Raw genomic sequence first — 22,763 nt, 5'->3', positions numbered from 1 at the left:
CACGACCAGCTCCTCCTCATCCTACTTCCCGTGGGTCTCCAGAATCCAGATGCGAATCCACATGACAGGGGCTCCTATATGCCTTCGGGGGAAGAACCGAAGAAGATGGGAGCAAGTGAGCAACGATGAAGAAGGTGGCGGAAACTGGGGGGAGCCGGCGGAGTGACTTGATCTCGGCCCACGGAAGCATCTGTTGGCCCACAAGAAGCAGGCTGTAAAACTAGTTTGAGTGATTTGTACATATTTATTTTTTTCGGTATAATGCAATTTGTTAACGTGTGCTACCATCTTGCTCACTTTTTCAGACTAATTGTTCACGATGTTAAGTTATTTACTTATTTTTCTATACAAATTTTGTTCCTCTTGCAAATTCATTTACCGCCACGTAAAAATATTTTGAATTATTTTATACGTTTACTTATGAACTCAAAGAAAAGCCAAATATCCTAGTATTGGTCCAGTAACACTCAAGCGCTCCTCTTGCAATTTCCTGCTTGGTTATGGACCTGCACGCTGTTCCCCTGCTCCGCGGCCCGCTTGCGCAATCTCTCTACTCCACGGCCTGCTCGCAAGCTGCAGCAACAGCTGAAAAAATTGTCACCGCTGCAGCTGCACTCGTGCCGCTCGGTGGGGGGCTCGGAGCGAGGCCGAGGTTGCAGCTTTGGTTGCAGCCCTCAGCTATTTTGTTCTTGCTTATTTTTAGCACCCATCACATCGAATGTTTAGATACTAATTAGGAGTATTAAACGTAGACTATTTACAAATCTCATTACATAAGTGGAGGTTAAACAGCGAGACGAATCTATTAAGCCTAATTAGTCCATGATTTGACAATGTGTTGCTACAGTAAACATTTGCTAATGATGGATTAATTAGGTTTAATAGATTCGTCTCGCCGTTTAGCCTCAACTTATGTAATGGATTTTGTAAATAGTCTACGTTTAATACTCCTAATTAGTATCTAAACATTCAATGTGACACGTGCTAAAAATAAGTAAAGGGCTGAGCGGACTGCTGCCTGGTATCTGCCTGGATAGCAGCCTGAACCAGGCAGCAGCTTCCTCCGCCAGGTCACCAAAATCGACTGACTGGTGCCGCGCGGTGCTGCGTGAGTTCTCTAATCACCGTGATTACTCCAGCTCTCTAATAGCTCGTATCTTTCTGCTTTGGCATCGTGGCTTGCCTTTTTTTTTTGGCATTGTGGCTTGCCTGAATCTCTACTCTATCTCAAATGACCCGCGTGCCAAGGTGGCCAAGGTGTCAAACTCCGCTACTGCAAAGATCAATCGGCTGCATCCCACTTTCACAGTCAGCAAACTTGCACCGATTCAGCGAGATACGATTGGATTCTAGCGATGAGTACAGATGGTTGGGATTAATGAAAGCACACGAAAATGTATGCATTCTCTATCTTACAAAGCAAACTTTTTGTGCTTTACTTGCGTGATTGGTTGTAGTTTGCTCCCCGGTTCAAGATGCTCAGGCTGTGCAGGACCGAAGCAACCAAGCTGAGCTTGTGCAGGTGGTCGTGTTTAGCTGTCTTGCTTGATCATCCTGTATAAGGCGAGTTCTTGTTTTGATTCATGCAAGTACCAAAGCTCTAGGTGACTAACACATGGGCTCTTGCACCATGCGTGCACCAAGTCATCCCGGCTCGCGAGGGAAGCTCAGACTTCACGTATGAGAGGAACCAGGACAAAAGGGATCAAGTGAATGGGAGGGCGCAGGGAAAACATACAAGCAAAGCAACCAAACAAGCGGTCAACGCACCATTCTGTACTGGATGACGGATCGGACGGCCTCGTCTGGCCAACCAATCACGCCCTACATTTTTTCCCAGGCAGCAAGCTTCAACCAAACAATCCACTCTTCCGGTTGCTTGGGTTGCTTGGGCAGCGAACATATTCACAGGCAGAATGCATGCAGCATCTTTGCTCAAGCAAATGATCAAGGGCTGCAACCAAACATGCCCCACGTGCGTGCGGAGCGAGTGAGCGAGAGGAAAAATGATCTATTAGCTCCCTCAACTATCATGAATGCATGAATATTCTTCCGGTTGTTTCCTATCTATAAAATAGAGTGATATCAAACCTCCTAAACTCCAAAAACTGGTTTATTTTTTTCTGACTAATCCGGGACACGGTGGGTCCAAAGGAAAGGCAGAGTCTATTGGAAAGCGTACGATAATGAGGTGAACGCCCTCATCGCGGCAACGGAGGTGATTGTGACAAGGAGCAAGACGAGTCCAGCGCGGAAGGACATGGCCACCTCGACCTTGGCTGCCTTTTGAGATGCTGGGGCACAGTCGGGCAGGTGGAAGGAAGCGCACGAGATGACGAGCATCTGACGGTTGCCGTGAAACGGGAGAAGGACAAAGCTATATTCTACCATGAGTTGAGCCAGCAATATCTAGTGTACTTGACGACGTGGCACTAGATAGGCAAAAATGGGGTTGGAACCATGGTAGGAGGGAAACAATATTGTTTTCTGGTTCAGGAGATTTGATATTGGATTTCGTAGTTAGAGGAGGAATACATACTTTCATAATAAATTGAAGGAGTCAATATAGACTTTTTTCCGTAAGAGAGAGGCTGACGATGATGGGCCTTAGGCCCATGTGCTCGCTCCCAAGCCAACTAAGCAAGCATATCGATGTCGCCTACCATATATATACATGCTATAGGCTATAGTGTTGGGCCTGCAAGGTCGCTCCAGCTATACCATATAAACAAAAGCGAAAGCCTCCAGAAGGTGGATCCAATCACCTTATCCCTTCATCGCTTCACTTCGTCCCCGGCGCAAGCCGGCGACACCTCCTTGAGGAAGGGCGTCGTAGAGGAACATGGCGACCTGTTCTTCAAAAGGCAGCGGTGGGCGGCGGGCGATGAGGTAGGTCCTCTTCCTCTTTCTTTTCCATCCCCCGAATTGAGGCATGATGGTGCCCGAGTTAGGGTTAGGGTTAGGGTTAGAGTTAGGATTAGAAATTTAGGGTTTCCATGATCACCAGCTCTTGGAGGGGTTCATCGAGCCGATAGTGGAGGCGGTCGTAAGGGCGGTTGAGGCAGGGGTATCATGTCCAGGGCGTGAAGGAGTCGAACAGTGGAGGCAGCCGATGGGTGAATGTCAAAAGTGATTTGCGTTGGTGGTGGTGGTGGGGGGGGGGCGATGGAGGTAGCGGTACACCAAAGCTGATCGAAGGTGATGGAGGCGAAAACGAGAAACCTCCTTGATTAGTGATAGACGATCGCTGGCGGAAATGTGAGGATGAGATCTTGATGATTAGTGATAGGTGACTGCGGAAAGCGGCGGAGTTGTCGAGGTTCATTGAATTTGGACGGTACATGTCATCACCTTCAAAACTGTGCTTACACCAGTTAGTAAAGTATAAGTAAAAATATCTTTAAAAAAATAAGTATATAAAAAAAACGCTCGGCTGTGCGGCGCCCGCGCCCCTTTGGCTCGGCAGGCACGAACCCACGCTGCCAAACCGGACGTCGCGGAGACACTTACGCGTGGGCCCGGTAGAACCACAAATGGTCCCACGCGTCGGTCTCCTCCGCCCTATAACGTCGTGCAGGCCAGCGGCCAGTCCTCTCGTTGGCCTGGCCCTCTCTGCTCCTCGCCTCCTATCCCCCGTGGCCTGAGCGGCCGCGTCGGCCCCCTGCTCCTCCCGCCGCCGCGTCGCCTGCGGCCACCGCTAAAACAGAAATCCTACCCCAAACCCAATAGCCGCTGCCGCCGCCGCCGCCGCTGCGTACTCCCCCCCTGGCGCAGACCCGCGCCCTAGCTATCCCGCTGCGTGCCCGCGAGGCTCTGCGCCCCTGAGCTAGGGTTTAGGCCCCGAGCCCATGGAATTCGGGGCGGACGGCACCCGGTGGTCGCAGCCGCGAGGCGAGGCAGCCGAGGCGTTGCCGCCGCCGCCTCCGGGAGACCGCGGGGAGGTTGCCTCGCCCCGCTTCGATTCGTCTCGTGCCTTCAGGTGAGCCGAGGGTCATACCTTCATAGACTTTTGTATTGTATCGAGTGATTCCCTCTCCCAGGCGTGCTGGCGAAATTGTTTTATATGGTTAGGTCCGTTGTCTTCATGAATTTCGGACTTGAGGCTGGTTTTAGTTGGAGTCGACGTGATAGGAAGTTACTGAGGAAATTGTTATATGATTAACCTTCGTAGATCTGACTTGCTCCGTTCTGCATCCGTGCGTGCACAACTGTTCTTGTGAGGTTTTATGAGCGTGGGCTTGGCCAAGTTTGTGATTTTTTGTTGTTAGCATCTGGGAACCTGAGTTGGAGCCTAATATCAGTAATGGGTGGAGATATTAATTAATATTTCGCACGAACTGGCAATAACAGGATGAATGTTCAGTTGATTTAGCATGGATTGGTTGATACCATCTAGTAGGAGGATGAAGCAATGGTGTCAAAGCTTTGTTTCAATACCACTTTCATTAATTCTATTGAAGCATGGTGCTTTGGAATGATGTTCATTCTTGCGGGATAGAAGTTTGTATTATCTTATGTATTGTCCTTTGGTCAAGACAAAGTCTGGTCCAAGAATATCTTTAAATCTGTATAATTTTGATGGTTTGTCCCTATTGATTCAAGTTTATATATTGTTTAAAGTGTCATTGGTCTGCTTTAAGCAACTTGAGTACCCATGAACAACTTGCTGAGATTCTTTGGAGGCTATAGAATTTGACCTAATGTTTAGCGTAGTGCGAATTAATGATAATGTGTTTATTTCTTTATTCCTTCCTTTCTACTTGGGAAAACTGCTGTGGTAGTTCTCATATATCTGTTTCTTTATGACAGATTGCTGAGAGAGCTTGGCACAAATGTAACAGAAGATTTGGTTGTGCTGATGCCAAATTTGCTGTCATTTTTGAAGCATGATGATCCTGCGGTTGTTAAGCAATCTATAGCTAGTGGGACAAATTTATTTGCTGCTGTATTGGAAGAGATGGCACTTCAGGTTGTTCTTTGTAAAACAGATATTTATCAATGAATAAATCCACAGTTGTTGTAACTACCTACCGTTGTGATGTTGCTATGGTTATTTTATGAGGTTGTTTGCTTAATTGTTTCTGCAACGTCTCACAAAATCCATCGGAGTGAAAAACTACGCTACAAGAAATGCCTGTTGCCTAACATAAAACCTAGTCTTCATAGGAAGAGTTTCCAAGCTCCAAATGCCAAGCATTTTTAACTGCAATGCATGCTGTAGTTGACCTGTTATTGAAGACAGTGTAAATCCAGCATTTTTTGTTGTTTTCTCCTGTTTCCAGTTTGTCAGTTCATGCAGAACAGTAACAGCCATTGACTTAAAGTGCTGCTGATGAAAGCACTTGTCTGTTCTCGACTGTCGGCATGTTGAGTGTGCATGCATCTCTTTTTGGTCATCCAAGAACTGAGGACCACAAAACCTAGTGTGCTACCACTAAAAAGCCAACCATTTCAGTTGTTTGCAAGGATCTGTTCATCTAATGACCAAAACCTCCAAATCATTGTTAATGACTGGCTTTTGGTGGTTTTATTCATCTCTTTTGTCTGGAACTCATTGTTCCCCCCCATTTTTTTAATAAATATTTGCTAAATTGTCTGGGGCAAGAGCAGACCTGACCCAACAAATGCTAGAATAGTATGGACAGAGCTGCATGGCAATTTGGTGTTTATTTTTAGTGTTTGATAAAAGTGAGTTAAAAATTACCTCCTTCCCCTGACTCAACCATCTTAAGTGTATACCTGCATTAAAGTGATAATAAATGTACTGGATTTTCCTTGTACTATTCATATTGCCATGAAAAAGAAATATAGCCAACTTCATCCAGTTAAATGCTTGAAAGAATTTCATAAAATTTTATATGTTTAGCTTATTGTCAAGTTAAAAGTAGTGTGTCCCAGTTATATACACGGTCAAATCCATAAATTAATAGGACTGTTAGAATTTGTTAGTGGTAAGAGCAATGTATTCTTTTTATGAAATATGACTGCAAGATTGTAGAAGCTTGTAGATAAATATGTTTCCCATTTGACTATGAATTAAAATGCATGAAACCGAGCTGTTCTCTTACCCTGTAACATCTAGAATCCAACTGTTATAAGGGAAAAATGAAATTGTCAAACTGATTGAGTCATACATATCATGAGGTTAGATTGTCTGCTCTTTGTTTGTACTAATATACAAGAAGGATTGTGTTTAACTGTACAAATTAATGTGGCATTTCCCCCTTGTTTTCGAAAAATATGAAGCATTGGTCTGGAATCTTGATCATATAAATCTGATATTGCTTTTCATGGCACATGTGTTTCCTGCTTTGATTTGATATTACTTATAATATTATCTTTTAAATGTTAGGTACTTGCTGCTAATAGAATCATTCCTGGTACTCACTGTTCTACTGTAATTGTAAATCTAGATTAACAAGTGCGGAAAACTTGAAGCTTGGCTCGAAGACATGTGGGCATGGATGAAGCAGTTCAAAGATGCAGTCCGTGGTGTGATGCATGAGGTTTGGTTTAATGCTGCATACATGCAATAAGTGCAACTACTGTTATTCTGTCATGAGTAATTGACACATCATGCAATTACATAAAACTATAAAAGTGTGGGGTCTTCATTGTTGTATTCTCCTTGTTAAATATCTAGTGATTGTAAGTCCCTAGATGATACATTGTACTTCACTGCAGAGTTTCCTGGGAATATTACCAGTTTTATAAAAAAATGACATGTCTGAGATCAGATGCAATGGTTGGCCTGTGATTGCTGGGTTTATATTCTTTGTTACTGGCTGACTCTATTGTGTGACATGTAACAGCCTGGACCTATTGCAACTAAACTACTTGCTGTAAAGTTCATTGAAACATGGATTTTGTGTTGCACATCTCAAGCCATCAGCGACCAAATACAGTCAATTGAAGGTACAATTTTCCAGATTAACAGTAACAATTAATTGGGCAATATTTTTTTTGAGAGAAACTGGCTTTCACATCAAAGTATGCATTCATCGTACATACAGGAAAAAACAGGAGATTTGATGTTTCACGATTCTCTCAATTTCATCCTTGCCTTGATCCTGTTGTTCTGGAAGCTGATGCACACAGAGCCCTCCTCCTTCTCCTGGATATTCTGCAATCAGCTTATGCTCATCGAGGGTCCTTCCTAGTTGGCACCATTAATTCGTAAGGGTTTCTACCAGCTGTATTGATGTATTGAGTAGAAGTGGTTCATCATACTCCCATTGTTCCTTCATTTTCTCCTATGGGACTAGCATCCTTTATGGCACGACGATAAACAGGAGTTTATTTAATGCGTGGCATCATTTTCTAGGTGTCCACTTGTTTATACTGAATGCTGAATAGGCAAGCATTATGGAATAATTGAAATAGTTTAGCCAATTGACTGGTATCCTACACTTTTTACTATATAACCTTGGTTCTTTGTGATCCTCTGACCTCTTATCTTGGCCTCTGTTGCCTGACCACTTAGTTTGGCTTTTGTGTGTGCGTGCGTGCTTGACTGCAAGCCCATCTATATGTGGAGATCGAGTATAACTTTGAATCTTGGGACTTTTGTGCTGTTCATCTTACAAGACTGCATAGCTTTCTAAGATGTATTTGTTATTCTAAATATAGCCAATTTGTCAGTCTTGCAGCGGTTGTAAAGAATCGGCCAATTTACTATGACCGTGTGCTGCCGGTGTTACTTGATTTTGACCCTAGCTTGGAGACTGCGAAGGGTGCACATTCAGCAAGCCTGCGGTATGCCCTAAGAGCAGCTTTTTTGGGGTTTCTAAGGAGTTCTCACCAGGCAATGATTGAGGTGAGCTCATCTAATACAGGTTACACTTATAAGTTATGGATCAGTTTTCATTGCTAAACTATCTGATTTAATGGACATGCTTCATGCCTCGATGCAGCTAAAAGATTCTTAAACTGTTGCTGTAGTTTATTTTTAATTGTGATGATGTGTAACTTGGCTTGCTTGTTATTACATTCTTACTCAACAAAATGGCCAATTAAATAATTGTAATTCAAATACAATGATTGATTGTGAAAATGGCTCCCGAAGATGGAAGCATCATGTCTTCATGGCAGCTTATCTCATGCATGAAGGTCATGTGTCAAATAATAACCAAGTGAGGACACATTTCAGTTCTTGTATCTTTGGATTATAAATTTGTGAGAACCTGGTCTGAGCTATTCAGCCGCTTTTTAGGGAATCACTCCCATCAAGAGTTCCCTACTCCCCTTCCTTCTTTTTTGATCCGGTAGCTGTCTGAGTTACCAGAGAAAAAATATTCTTGGTTGATCTTCCAGGAATTTCTTATGTGCACGTAGGTGTTGCTTGCATGTGTTGTTGCGGTAACTTTCGATAATTAAATAAACTGACTAATATGTTTATGAGCTATTTTTCGTAGACTTTGTTTCTTTTAAGGTATCCTGTATCATTTACCATTAATTTTCCGTAAGGGTTTGTTTAGGATTTAAATATTTCGATTTGTTTTTTGACATATATTACTTGTCAACCTAACCAGAGACTTTCTTCTCTGGACAGTCCAAAGACATATTGGTAAGGCGGCTTCGTGCTCTCAGCCCTGGCGAGGCAATGGAACAAAATATTAGGCAGGCAGAGAAGATGTCTAGAAATATAGAGCGTGCTTCTCGCACTACCAAGGTATTGGTTATACAGTCTGCACAAAGGGATTGTACATGTACCTTTGGAAATATGCTTCCATGATAAGTTGTGTGCGGTCGCTTTTGAAGAATTTTAAGCTGTTTTCTTATGTCACAGGATGAGTCTCCAGCATGGGAGATGCCGTATGGAGATAATCGGAAGAAATCTGCTGCTAGATCAAGTGATGTTCTTGCTATGTCTGATGGCATAGCTAAGAGAGCAAGATTTGATACATCTGCTACTTCAAATCTGCCATTTATGGGATCTTCTGATTATTCTGATATGCAGGCTGACAATGATGCCAATGGGGGTCATTCATCTGATCCAGCCATTTTGAATAGTGATGTGTCTCCTGTTGAGAAGATGATTGAAATGATTGGTGCGTTACTCGCTGAAGGAGAAAGAGGAGCTGAATCCCTGGGTATTCTTGTGTCAACAGTAGAGGCAGATGTCATGGCTGACATTGTGATAGAAACAATGAAACATCTACCGGGAGCCTCATTTCCTTTAGCAACAAATAACAATCTCCAGAAACCGAATTTTAAATATTCCTCTGGTCTCCTAACAGAGAACCTGCCAGTCAATTCAGACTCGTCACTGTTTGCTGCACAATCAACACCCACAGCTGATGGTGTCAGCATCTCAACATCTGATCCCTTTGTTATGCCTGGTGTTCATGATGCTAAGCGTGATCCAAGAAGGGTATGATCTATCTTTTGGTGGTTTTCAGGTTGTTTGCATGAAAGTCAGAAGAAATTCCTATTCTGAGGATGCTGATGTTTTGCAGGACCCTCGTCGCCTCGATCCACGGCGGACAGTTTCACCTGCTGCTGTAAATTCGGTACAGGTGAAGGTGGAAACCAATATTGTGCCTCAAACAGATAATTTGCCAAGTACACTTTGCTCCAATTCTTCTAAGGCTGAAAACTATTCAGATTATTCAGGAGATTTACAAAAAAATGAAGATGAACATCACTCGGCTTCTCAACCCAATCAAACAATTGCCAAAGACAAGTTGGAGCTTTTGGATGTTGCCACTGAGCCAGAGCCAACCTTTGAAGCTGAGGCACCTGTGGATGTCGGGGTTCATTCTTCTATTGTTGATGAAGAGATGCCAAATCCCATTTCTTCAGAAATTACTTCAATCGATGAATCTGATAGTTTGGATTCAGAGGTTGACCCCTTCTTACCAGTTCCCGAGGCATCAACACCAGAGGATACCAATCAGAACTTACCAGTTATTACGTCTCATTTGGAACTAAGCGACAAAGAGAAATCATTATTGAACAAACTAGCCATTGGGCGGATAATTGATGATTACAAGAAAAATAGTCTCAATGCCAGATTTTCTTTGCTTGCTCATTTGATTGCCCAGGTATCATTTTGATATCGTAAGCTAGTCTTGTACATATTAGAGCTTAGTAATGTGTTTTTTCAAACCTCTTTTATTCCTTCCTAACTGTACATATTAGAGCTTAGTAATGTGTTTTTTCAAACCTCTTTTATTCCTTCCTAACACTTTGATTATACCTTCAGTAGTTTGTTCTCACACTACTGCCTTTTCTCGTTATCTTGTGTCTTCGCAGAGTGCTGATGATGATAATATTATGGATTTGATTCAGAGACACATTATCTTTCATTATCATGATCAGAAGGTACTTTACTAACAGTGAATTATATCCACTGTTTGGTGTCTCTAGCACTGCTGTGCAGCGCAGAAACATCCAACTTTCCGATCAATCAATTCACTAGGAATTAGCATTTGGCTGAGTTTGGGATCTGAATTCATTATTCTCTTTTGGATTATAATGCACACGCGCATCACATTATGTCGTCAGATGTAAATTTAGACATTAAAACTGTGATCATGCTATTATTTTTGGTTGTAGTGAACTTGGCTGGAACCATCGTGACAAGCTGGTCATGAGCACAATACTAAGCTTGAAGTTGGTCTCAAGCTGATGAGTAGAGATTTGGTTAAATAGACTCACATGTATTAAGCATTTAAGCCTATTAGAGCGAATCTCATTCTTCTCCTTCCAATATTTTGATCTTCATACATGTGGGAATTTGTCCTTACTAGGGTTCAACTGTTGGAGTGATCTTGTGTCTTTTCTATCCGTTGCCCATTTCTGTTGAGCTTGAGCTGTTTAAGCGTTCGTCAAGTTGAGTTACTGCTGCTAATTGAGTATGTCCACCAGTTGATCTCAGATATGAATTTAACTATGTTTGATCTAGTTAAGCTTGCTCTGTTTGTCATGTGGATAGCAATTCCCAACTCCCAAACTAAGCATGCATTATATTAGTTGTCTGGTAACTTCCCTCGTAAGATTCTCACTGCCGAGGCACATGTTTTTGTAGGGGCATGAACTGGCAATGCATGTGTTGTATCTGCTGCAGACTATGAATGTTGCTAATTCGCCAGAAAGCTCTACCTCCACTTCTAAACATTATGAGAAGTTCTTTATATCACTTGTAAGCATGCTCAGCATTATCAAGTCTTCTTGTATGTTCTTTCTGATTGTTGAAATAAGGAAAGAAATAACATTTGTCATTTCCTTTGCTCTCATCTCTAGGCGAGGTCCTTGATTGACTCAATGCCTGCCTCAGACAAGTCTTTTAGCAAACTTTTATGTGATGCACCATATCTGCCTGAGTCCTCGTTTAGATTACTTGAGGGTCTTTGCATGTCAGAAGACAACAGCCAACAAGTAAAGGATGGGGATGGTGACCGTGTCACCCAAGGCCTGGGGACTGTATGGAACCTTATCTTGGGTCGGCCTCCTCTTCGCGATCTTTGCTTGGATATTGTTTTGAAGGTTAGCTTGTTTCCTTTTCAGCTAGTAGAAATATATTCTGATATTTTTCTAAGTTGGCATGTCAATGCTTGAGTTTGCTTTGTCATGTTATCTTCATTTCAGTGTAATATTTCCATTAACCTGAAGTGCAGGCATGCAGTATGCATGGCTCACATTCTGTGGTACTATAATTTCCAATTTACGATAATACCAACCTTTGTTCAGAATAATGTTATAAGTTTTTTTTAATGTGGCTGGTACATTATTCTGTGCTGCACTTAATTCTTTGTTGTTAATTTGCAGTGTGCAGTCCACTCTCAGGATGAAATCAGGGGAAAGGCAGTTAGATTGGTATGGGAACAGCAATGCCTTATCTTTTCCTTGTTTTGACTTGATAAAACACTAGGCTATGTAACGCTGATACATGCATTATATTTAGGTTGCAAAAAGGCTCTATGATCTGACATACGCAACAGAAAAAATTGAGCAGTTCGCCACAGAGAGTCTTGTGGGAGTTGCGAATGAGCATTATGTGGACACAGAAATTAACTTGAAATCCTCAAAAGAATCTACAGCTGAGGTAACTCTGAATGATTTTGATGTTTGCCGTGGTTCAACTTCTTTTCTTTCTCAGGCTCTGCTAGGGGTTGACAGAGATTTTGGAACATCATAACTATTCAAATACATAATCTGAGTTCAGCAAATATATTGGAATTTCCTGTTGGAATTGTAGTTTCTGTTCCAGACTTCATAGTTAAAAGTGAAATATGGATGTGAATCCATCCAAAGTGCTGTGTCTTCTGTACTTTCATTTAAATTTTAATTTGGAAAACTAATATACATGTTACTGTTAGCATGTTTTGGTTAAAAAATACCAAGGATTATTTAAAACCGATGTAGTAGCTCCATAAGCTTGTTGAAAGTTCAGCTGACATAAGCTGTTTTGGTTAAAAGAAAACTTTTAGTGATTGATGGGACAATTAGTTTGTGACTTGCTCATGAAACCTTCAATCTCTTGATTGTTTACTGAGCATTTATTGCAGTTGATGAAAGTGCCTTGCTCATTTTACCATCTAGCAGTGTAGAATAGGGTGTGTTTCTTAAAATTTAATTATTTGCAGCTCTCCTTTAATTCCTGTCACAGGGATAAATTGTCTTAAGATTATTTTCAATATTTACTGCATTTTGGTTGAATATTTCACTGGTAACCGATCTTTTGTGAAATCAGTCTGAGGTAAGCAGCCAGGAAACTTCAGTTAGCGGTCAGATTCCAGATGCTGGGTGTTCTGAAAGTGGGTCATTCAAGACATCATTGGTTTCGCGGAAGCAGTCGGCAATATCTTTATCTGAGGCAAAACGCCATATTTCTTTGTTCTTTGCACTTTGCACAAAGGTATCCATTATGTAAATAGTATCTTAGTCTTTTCTTTCATTTTCTTCTTTTTGAGTGGTGGTAAAAGCATTTTGTTTCTTGCAGAGGCCTAGTCTTCTTCAACATCTGTTCAATGTTTATGGAAGGTCTCCAAAAGTTGTCAAGCAGGTGCGGCTTTAATCTTTTGCAATTTGTCAAGTTTTTTAAATACTGACTACTCCCGCAGATTCAAAATACATGCCGTTTAGGATTCCTGCTGGTCAAACTTTTTTTCTTTGACCACCAAATAAAAAAGTATATAGATTGATAATGTAACATAGAACTATTAGGTTCACCGTGAAAAATACTTTTCCTACATTTAGGTACGTTCCTTTGAAATGTCATATTTTTCATGGATATTGTTGTTCAAAGTTTCACCTTGTAGACCAAGTCAATGTCTTAAACGACATGTATTTTGAATTGGAGGGAATAGTGAATACAATTACTGGCTGCTTATTGTGGTGCATTTTTGTCCAGTGTATCCATTGGCATATGCCCAGCCTTGTAAGTAATCTGGGGTCCTCATGTCCTGAGATGCTGAACATAATTCATAATCCACCTGAAGGCAGTGTACATCTTATTACCTTGGTATCACTGTTTTTTCCCGACTTCTCTTTATATATTATATCAATAAAAGTAGGTTCTATATGCTTATTTTTTGTCTTCTCATTTAAAGATACTGCAAACATTGACTGACGAGTCAACTCCTTCAGCTGAGCTAGTTGGTGCTGTTAAACAATTATATAATACCCTGAAGGTATGCATATATTTCTGCTGCGCTTTGTACTGCCTCAAATTCACTTGTTTGCACTTTTAACAGTGGTATGTTTAATTGTTTATTTAATGTGTTTGCTGAGTCTTGTGACTTTCTCTGGCAGGATGCATCCATTCTCATTCCCTTGCTGCCTTCATTTCCAAAGGAAGAGGTATATGCTTTGCATTTTATCACACCATCAAATGACAATAATTATGGTGCTCCAACTGCGATCACTTAATCTGTTTGATATAAAATTTGTTTTTTTTTTAGTTTCGATAAATGCAAATAGACTTATGAGTTCCACGGCAATCTGCAATTAATTTCTCTTGTTACACTGGTCTCAGGTATTGCCCATATTTCCGAGGCTGGTTGATCTTCCGCTGGAAAAGTTCCAAGATGCGCTTGCTCGGATCTTGCAGGTGATTATTACACTCCATTAATAGGCATTATGTAAACCCCCATTTTGAGCTCACAACAAAAGGCTGAAATATGAACATATGCCTGTTCGAGCCTAGATGTGATAGGGGAGGTGTTGAAGTATGAGCAGGCTGGCTCTGTTTCAGTACTGATCTGATGCACCTGTTTGTGTTCTTTAGCATGAACTTTTTCCCCTAACCTTTCAGTTATTAAGGATGCACTCATAATCTTTTTTCCCCCTAACCTTTCAGTTAAATAACTTTTGACAGGGAACTGCTCATACTGGTCCGGCATTGACTCCTGCTGAAGTTCTGATTGCAATTCATGATATTAACCCGGAGAAAGATAAAGTTGCCTTAAAAAAGGTAACAACATGTACTATAGCTGTTTAAATATCGTGTCATAATATTCTGTCATGCTAGCAATACACAGATGGCATGGCTCCTGAGTACAGTATAGTGCACCTGCCTTCCAAAATAATAGAGTTCTTGAGAGAAATCTATACATTTTTGGAACACTGTCTGAATACCAGATTGTTCTCCCAAACACATCCACATGCATTTGGGTAAATGTGTGTCATGTGTTTTTATTTCTTGTCATAAATTATTTTCAGCTTCTGATGGAGACTCATTTCAGATCACAGATGCTTGCAAAGCATGCTTTGAGCAGCGTACGGTATTTACTCAACAAGTCTTGGAGAAGGCACTGAATCAAATGGTAAGCGTTACCACTGCTATTGCAGTTTTATGCATCCTTTAAGACGTCTTGCTTAATTGGACTGTTTTGCAGGTTGACAGGATACCAATTCCTTTACTTTTTATGAGAACAGTTATTCAAGCGCTTGATGCTTTCCCAGCTTTGGTACGCTGATAAGCTGATTCTTGTTTTAATTTATGCATAATGAATTTGATATCTTTGGAAAACACTTGCTAGCTAGTTCATCCGTTCCTTTTGGAATCAGTTCATCTGTTCCTTTTGGAATCAATCTATACACTCTTGAATATACTATTAACAATTAAATGGTTACTTTGCTAAACAACCTATTAGTACTGTATGCGCTTGCTGATCTGATGCTGTATAGATTCCTTTATTGTGACCAACATTTTCCTGTATATTGTCTAGAAAGACTAGTTTTGTTTCAGAAACTATGAGCAATTCGTTCATGCCAGCTTGTATTGTTTTCCATTTTCCAAATCATATAGTCTGAAGAACATTGTGTTTCAGATTTTCAGTTATCTGATAATCTTTACTTATTCAGGTTGATTTTGTCATGGGATTACTCTCCAGGCTCATCAATAAACAGGTTCGTCAATTTCCAGTGTCTCATGTACTTTGTTTTATGGCTGTTTAATTTCTTGCTGTTTGTTGATTTGACCATGTTATACCAAAGCTTAACCAAAACCCAACAAAGTTGTTCTATAGCTACATTTTTAGCTAGCAAAAGAAGCTACTTTAACATATAGATACCCCCTGTGTGTTCCAACCCAGTTGGTGTCGTTTACTTTTCATATATGAAGGTTAGAAACTTAATAGAGCCATTGTGCCATGTTCAGCAGATTAGTTATCACTGAGGTGTGCTAATATTATTGATCTATAATTTTAAGTTTTTGTGGGTAGGCACACTAAACAAATTATCTTCTGTTTTAAAATTGTGGAAAAAAAATATATGGATAGAGGTCATTAAATTGGTTTGCTATTTTGACTTATTGAGCTCTGAGCTTTTGGGGTTGTTCTTGCTGCAGATATGGAAAATGCAAAAGCTATGGGTTGGATTTTTAAAGTTGGTATCCCAGACTCAGCCACATTCCTTCGATGTCTTACTACAGGTATTACCCTGTCATGTTACTGAAGCATTCCTGGATATCTATAATTCTGTTTTACTGATATCACATCATGCTGCTACCTGTAGCTACCTCCACCACAGTTTGAACATGTGTTGAATAAGTATCCCAATCTTCGAGGACCTCTTTCTTCCTTTGTTAATCAGCGGAACATGCATAACACCTTGCCCAGGTACCTCTACAATATTACATTAGTGTTATATAAGCTACTCAATTTCATACCCTCTTTTGATGGCTTGAGCAGCAGATATTTCGACTTCCATTAGGTTCTGTAATCTGAATCACCCAAACTAGCATCAGTTTATTTACTTTTATCGGTTTGCTGTGTAAAATTGTTGAAAATGCAAATCATGGGGGGTGTTGCTTATGATAAATCAGGGCCTTTAAAGAGATTCTTGGGTGTACTTGTGCTTCAATTGGAGTTCGGGCTTTGTAATGTCATCTATGGTAGTATTCCAGTTAACTCATCTCCTTCCTAGGTTCTGGAGTTTATGGTGACCTTCTAATTTTTAATGCAAACAAATATTATTCCTTGGTTTAAGCACAGAAAGTATAAGTGTGATTCCTAATTTCCTTTGCAATTAAAAGTCGTAACCAAGATCACCTTGACTTTTATATTTGTGTTGTAAACTTGTAATGCCAAGCGCTAGCTTCATAACATATGACTTAATGGTCTTTAATTGTGTCCTGTTCATTGAGATATGTCAATTTTTAATCACCTCAGCTTTGTTGGGGTTATCCGAGTATTCTGTCAGTGAAGCCATCAATATTATTATACTCTGCAGAATTTATCAAAGTATTCTTAGTTTTATTCATCCTGACGTGCCTTACCCAGTGATTTGTCCTAATTGCAGACAGATGTTGATAAGTCTGGGCTTCATTAGCGAACCACAGCAGGCACCAATGTCGTTTGTGCCTGCTACATTACAGACAGCGGATGCAACCTCCTCTCTTCCTGGTGCGACCCTGATGTGAATATGATGTTGTAGTACCAAACAGATGCACATACAGATCTTTGCAGACGGTAGTGGTATGGTCATGGAATGGAGCAAGGAGAAAGATTGATGCCGCTCAGACACGGCTGCTATTTTGTGTCAAGTGACTATACGTGACTCTGCAAGGAGATGTCAACGACAAAGAGCTGTTGACTGGAACAACCAAGATGGTTGTTTGCAGTGAGGTCCAGTGTTTGTGCTGGAGGGCTTGATTCGATGGATGGAAGTGAATCCGAGTTGTATAGTAGCTGTACTATTATGGCAAAATGTAGTCCAATAGCCGTGGTTTGGGAGCCCCTCGATTGCTGGGCGAGGCAAAGCAAAAGGACAGAGCTTAGGCTGTTTACAGGAAAGTAATCCATATTAGCTGATCTCCATCATTGTTTTCCATGAAACACAAGGAAGTCGGGTCGCAGCAGCTGCACCTTTCATAGGGAGCCGGCATTTGACTAATTTACTCTAACCATTGCTGTAACAGTTTGTCTGTGTACATTAGTTGATTGAGTTTGCTGCTAGTGTTAACAAACACACCCGCTTCGATTTGTTTCGTTGTGGTCTCTGGCCAACAATAATCTACCGTCATCAGAATCCCCTAATCAAGAAAATAAATGGTGGCACTGCTAATGATTTTACATGGGGTTTCCGCATCATGTAAGTTCATCTCGATGCTTCCATACGCGTAGGTTTTCCCATTGGATTATGTGGTTAGGTGTGGTAAATTGCCCTCTTGCCTCCGCATACGCTTACAACTGACTACCCTAAACACAATTGCGCTAGAACACAATTCGTTTATGAATCAGCTGGTCGTCTCGACTTCGGAATGTGACGGTGCAACACCAACATTATCGATTCTGTACTGTAAAAATCAATCACATGGCACCACCTTCCTCTGATTCTAGATCTCCGAACAAAATTCGTAAGCATCTACTCCGTGTGTGACGTGTTGTAGTAGGCCAGAGTCCGTGTTGGAGTCGGACGCACGATTGTGGACTCTCGCCACGGTCGCACGGAGCCATGGCCCGGCCCGGCCCGACCCGACACACCACCGCAAGTACGCAAGACCCCCTGTTTCCGACCCCCGCCCGACCACGAGCCCGACGACGACCGCGCGCCGTCTCCGCCTAGTCGCTCGCCGCACCACCCCCTCAAACACCGGCGGCGGTCATGCCGCCTCCGCCTCCGCCGCCGCCGCCGCCTCCGCCTCCGCCTTCCCCGCCGCCTCCTCTCAGCGCCCGCCGCCTCCCTCTCCCGCCCTCCCACCCGCCCCCAACCTCCCTTCTCCTCGCGCCGCCCTCCTCCCCCGCCCGCGCCCTCGCGCTCCTCTTCCCCGACTCCTCCGCCCACCTCTTCCCTTCCCTGCCCAACCCTTCCCCGGCCTCCTCCTCCTCCTCTCCCGCTCCCACCCCCGTCCCCTCCCCGCTCGCCGCCGCCGCCTGCTTCGCGCTCGTCCTCCCGTCTTCCCACCTCCTCTTCCTCTCCGCGCACCCGTCCCCCGCCTCCCCCGTGGTCCACCTCCGCGCCTACTCCCTCGCCTCCGCGCCCGCTTTACCGCGCTTCGCGCCCGCCCCGCTCTCCTTCAAGCGCCGCGCCTCGGCCTCGGGCCTGCCGCTCCAGGGCCTCCCGTTCGGCCTCGGCGTGCGCCTGGTCGGCGGGGTCAACGCCGTCGCGCTGCTCTCCCTGGCCGCTGGGCAGATCTGGGTGCTCGCCCCGAAGCTGGCCGCGGACGGACGGACGGTGGAGCTTCACAAGTGCGCGGTTGTTGAGCTCGAGCCGGCGCGGCCCGTGTATGCGATGGAGGTCGCAATGGGGAGGCTGCTGCTCGGCGAGGCTGGCGGCGTGCGCTTGTTCCCCCTGCGTGGCTTGATGAAGAGTGGGAAGGAGAAGGAGGGGAAGAAGGAAGGTGTCGGGGCTGCAGGAAGGAAGAGCTTGCAAAAGAAGAACGGAATGATGAACGGGTGGGTTATGCCAGTGAGGCGTGGTAGTCATGGGGGAGGTGGTGAAGGAGATGACGTTTCCACTCGTGAGTACTTCACGCCCTGCTTCTTGCTTTGATTCTGTTCAGTGATCCCGTGTTATATAATCTGAGAACTGGAACAAGGCAGCATTGGATTTACGTTTGCAAAAGGAGTCTGAGTGGAGAATTAAGTTAGGTGTAATATGCAGGGGAGCATCCTTGTGTCGATAATATGGTGAACACTCTACTAGTGCATTTACTTTGGATATTCAAAACATACTAAATGTGGTGGAATCAATAATCTCGGATACATCTCTAACCAATTCAGTATGTACACTTTTTTCAACTGCAAACAAGGGAGGTTACCATGTTTGTGTCCCTTATGTTCATGATCCAGCACTCTAGTTATCTCAGAGTCTGCCTACCATGTTTGTTGGGAACTTGGGATTTTTATGTTCTTTTTGTGCATATCGAACTGCTAGCAGACAATAGTTGAAAGTTTCATAGAAGATGGATATATGAACTATTCATTAATGTCATTCTTCTAAATTTCTTGCGTTACTAATTTTCACCTGTACTGCTGTACATTTCGTGCCAATTTATTAGAGGTTGTTATTTGTACATAAAACGGTCACTTTAGTAGAGGTCAATGATAATTAGAATTAGTCTATCTGTGCTATGGATATATATTGATGTTTATCCAGAGACAGTTATCGTGGCATATATTTGTCAAAGGGTATACATTACAGTCCTCGCAATAAGGGGAAAGAAAGATAGGAGAGTTTAAAGAAAGATAGGAGAGTTTACATTTAGACCTGTTGGTGTTGTATATCAAACAAATACGAAGAATAATTACTGTAAAATGCTTGGGGATGAAGCAAATTCAGCCAATCATACTTTATTACTGATGCCACTAGAAGTTGTCTCTTGAAGGACTGCATTAAAGGGATGCTTCGTGTGGAAATTATTGTTATGACCCAACCATGTCAACTGTGCAGGATTCTTCAATAAACTGTAGAGCTTATACCAATGCAAATAGTAGAATTATACAGCTACTGAACTTAGTAGGCGTATTTTACACACTATCAACTAATATGGGGGCAAATTATTCTTTCCAGGTAAGCTCACAACTTTGAGATTAAAACAGAGCTCAGGAAGCTATTGCCCTTTCTTGTTGACATTTCAAAATGATGGTCATAACTCAAAAGGCGGCATGGAATTGCTGAAATCAGAGAAAGCCGTGTCGATCCATCCTCTTTCAAAGAACAAGTTTCTGGTACTGGATTCATATGGAGTGTTGCATGTCTTCAGTCTTTCAACAACAGAAGTGGGCTCAGGAGCTGCCAGAAAGCAATATTCTGAAAATATACATACATGTCGCTTGGATTATCCCATGAAAGTGCAACTGTCTGCTGTCTTTCCAAGTAGCTCTATAAGTGAGTTTTTGTTCTGAATTTTCTGTCCTCTTTCACATTATGGTTTACTTCATTAATAAATATGTTCAGAGTGTTTGTGCAGAAACACAGATTTTTTGGGTTTCAGATGGTGGACATTCTGTACATGTAATGTCAGCATTGGATATTGAATCCACTAATGGGGACGATGAAGGTGTTATCGTCGAACGAGAGCTAGCGACTATCAAGCTCTCAGGTTCTGGCATTCGCCTAGTTCTTAAATCATATCTCTTCTCTGTCAAATATATTATTCTTAGCTTAATTTGACAAAAATGTTCATTTTTTGTGTTAATGAAGTGATATTTGCCTGGTTATGCATAATTTACAATTTTCTGCTTTTGTCTGTTTCCTCTTGTGCTAACCTGTTACAAAAACATCTAATGGTTGGTTCACAGATGTTTTCGATTGATTGATGTAGTAAGATATTTGGTATAGTTAAGTCTATTCGTGTAACATTTACATCATAATAACCTTTGCCTTAGGTGATCCTGATTATGTTTTCATGCAGCTATTGAAGCAATCTTTACAAGCGAAAGAGTCCAGGACATTGTACCTCTCTCCAAGGATACAGTCCTCATCCTTGGTCAAGGTAAAATGAGCTTTGGTATTCCGGATATATTTGTTTCATTTCTTCCTTTTTGAAATTTCATAACAGGATAAAATATTATGTCGCAGGCAACATGTTTCTGTATGGAACTTCTTGAATTTGGTTGTTTGTCATGTGCTGTAAGTATAATAGAATAAAAATACATTTCACTCTATTCTTCGAGTTATTGCTTCAGTGTAACACCCACAAATTAATCTGATGTCAGGGAGGAGACATCACTGTTCTTTAGAGCATGATTCAAGAATTTGCAGCTTTGGATGGGGTTTTGGCTAAAAACAGGGTGAGTTCATTAATTATCAACTGGTTTAGAATTCTCCATTTCCTTTACAATTCTAATTTGTTGCCTTCTAATGCTTCCTCCCTTCTCTTCCGAACTGAAGTTTTGGTGATTTTGAAGATGAACTTATCCTCCTGTCTCTGAAGTCATGAGCTATTTATCAGTCAAAGTAAGGAGGTGAAAAGGTCATGACTTCTACAGCTCTGCCAGCAAGAGTCGAGAGGTGCATGATTCTCTACCTTGTATACTGGTTAACTTGCAAACTTGCAATGCCATGTTTCTGCATGCCTCATGGAAACTTTTGGACAGGTTATGCCAGATTATGCAGAGACCATGCTGTAATGGCCCTACTGCTCTACTTGCACATTTACATCACTAGGGCAGTTCTTGTTGACATGACTTGGAGAAGCCAATGCTGCAAAATCTATCCCAGGCTCAGCTGCTGTGGAATGTGGATCACCACGAAGACGTTCAGTTATGGAACTGGAATCTGTTCGTGCTGCACAATGCTGTTGGTGTAGTTCAGAGACTGGACTGAAGTGTCGGGAGTTGAGGATTGGGATTTGGGAACGTGCTCCGAGGACCTCAGAAAATGAATAATGCAGTCGTATAAGGTACAGGCTCTTGCTAGATCAAATGCTCCACTATTGCGCTGTACTTTCTCGATGTGGCATGTGAGGTTGCTACCATGTACCTCCTGAAACTGAAATGCAGTTGTGTCTTTGCGTTGTTTTTTGTTGATGCCTTTGTGTTGTGATATTCCAGCATTTTGAACTTGAAAAAACAAGCAGGAAACGTCATAGTTTTGCTATCCAAATTACGACCACCAGTATTATTAACATACTATGTTGGAGGCAACTGCACCGAGAGCACTCTCGGTTTAACGCAAACGCGAGAGTGACTGAGCTCTGGAGCAGCGTGCTCCGACTCACAGGCGTTCCTGCCAGCAGCCCAGCACCCGTCGACGCGCCACAGGACTCAGTTGCACCGCACCCGCCATTGTAAACGCGCCGCGCGGGCCCTGCAGCTTCCCTGTATGTTTGACTATTTGCCAGTTCTATTTGCCACTTGCCAGTACTATCTTGGTTCTTCTTGCTGTTCCATGGAATTTTTTTATATTTTTATTATAATATTTTGTAAAAATATATGTTCTAATAAAAAAATTCAAATCTATACGCATATATCCGTTGAAATGGCTCGTGAAATTTTTTATTAGGACATATATTTTTTACATAACATTAAAATAAAAAAACCTGTTCCATGTAACTCGAAATAAAAAGAAAACCGCTACCGCCCCGGTTTCTGTTGGAGAAGCGCCTAGACCCGCTCGAGGCTAGCGCGTAACCTCAGCGTTTGCTTAGGCCTACTACTATATATCCATACCCTATCTGCAGATTATATATCCATACCCTATCTCCAAATCTGCATCGATTTTCCCAAATCTGCATCGATTTCAAATAAAAAGGGTATGTGTAGAAAATTATATATTTTTTAGGAATAGGGAGGGTACAATTAATCAATTATATATATATATATCTATATATCATAAAGTTTGTTATTTATTAGATATGGATGAGATTA

General features: G+C 42.0%; 2 protein-coding genes across 5 annotated transcripts; both read left to right on the top strand.

The window, feature by feature from the left end:
• The first annotated feature begins 3,591 nt into the window (after positions 1 to 3,591).
• Positions 3,592 to 17,420, top strand: LOC117858529 (uncharacterized). Its single transcript, XM_034741608.2, has 27 exons — positions 3,592 to 3,979; positions 4,810 to 4,969; positions 6,414 to 6,506; positions 6,813 to 6,915; positions 7,014 to 7,176; positions 7,642 to 7,816; positions 8,552 to 8,671; positions 8,789 to 9,373; positions 9,459 to 10,046; positions 10,258 to 10,326; positions 11,033 to 11,146; positions 11,248 to 11,490; positions 11,773 to 11,820; positions 11,909 to 12,049; positions 12,698 to 12,862; positions 12,947 to 13,009; positions 13,358 to 13,468; positions 13,557 to 13,637; positions 13,759 to 13,806; positions 13,982 to 14,056; positions 14,324 to 14,419; positions 14,691 to 14,771; positions 14,844 to 14,915; positions 15,313 to 15,357; positions 15,797 to 15,880; positions 15,964 to 16,067; positions 16,750 to 17,420. Exons 1-27 carry the CDS (start codon positions 3,849 to 3,851, stop codon positions 16,868 to 16,870), a joined length of 3,879 nt encoding a protein of 1,292 aa, XP_034597499.1. The 5' UTR covers positions 3,592 to 3,848; the 3' UTR covers positions 16,871 to 17,420.
• Positions 17,421 to 18,039: 619 nt separating this feature from the next.
• LOC117858532 (uncharacterized) lies at positions 18,040 to 21,923 on the top strand. Of its 4 annotated transcripts, none has more exons than XM_034741614.2 (8): positions 18,040 to 18,910; positions 19,963 to 20,280; positions 20,363 to 20,494; positions 20,807 to 20,887; positions 20,974 to 21,024; positions 21,111 to 21,185; positions 21,303 to 21,405; positions 21,502 to 21,923. In XM_034741614.2, exons 1-5 carry the CDS (start codon positions 18,055 to 18,057, stop codon positions 21,000 to 21,002), a joined length of 1,416 nt encoding a protein of 471 aa, XP_034597505.1. In that variant the 5' UTR covers positions 18,040 to 18,054; the 3' UTR covers positions 21,003 to 21,024; positions 21,111 to 21,185; positions 21,303 to 21,405; positions 21,502 to 21,923. The 4 variants fall into 4 exon arrangements, with proteins under 4 accessions (XP_034597505.1, XP_034597504.1, XP_034597503.1 ...); XM_034741613.2 differs by having other exon boundaries at positions 21,492 to 21,923; XM_034741612.2 differs by having other exon boundaries at positions 21,286 to 21,405.
• Positions 21,924 to 22,763: the final 840 nt, after the last annotated feature.

Source organism: Setaria viridis, chromosome 5 (genome assembly GCF_005286985.2).
Source record: "Setaria viridis chromosome 5, Setaria_viridis_v4.0, whole genome shotgun sequence".
NCBI classification, from domain to species: domain Eukaryota; kingdom Viridiplantae; phylum Streptophyta; class Magnoliopsida; order Poales; family Poaceae; genus Setaria; species Setaria viridis.
Note: the sequence above shows the minus strand (reverse complement) of the source record. Positions and strands in the feature narration are given on the sequence as shown.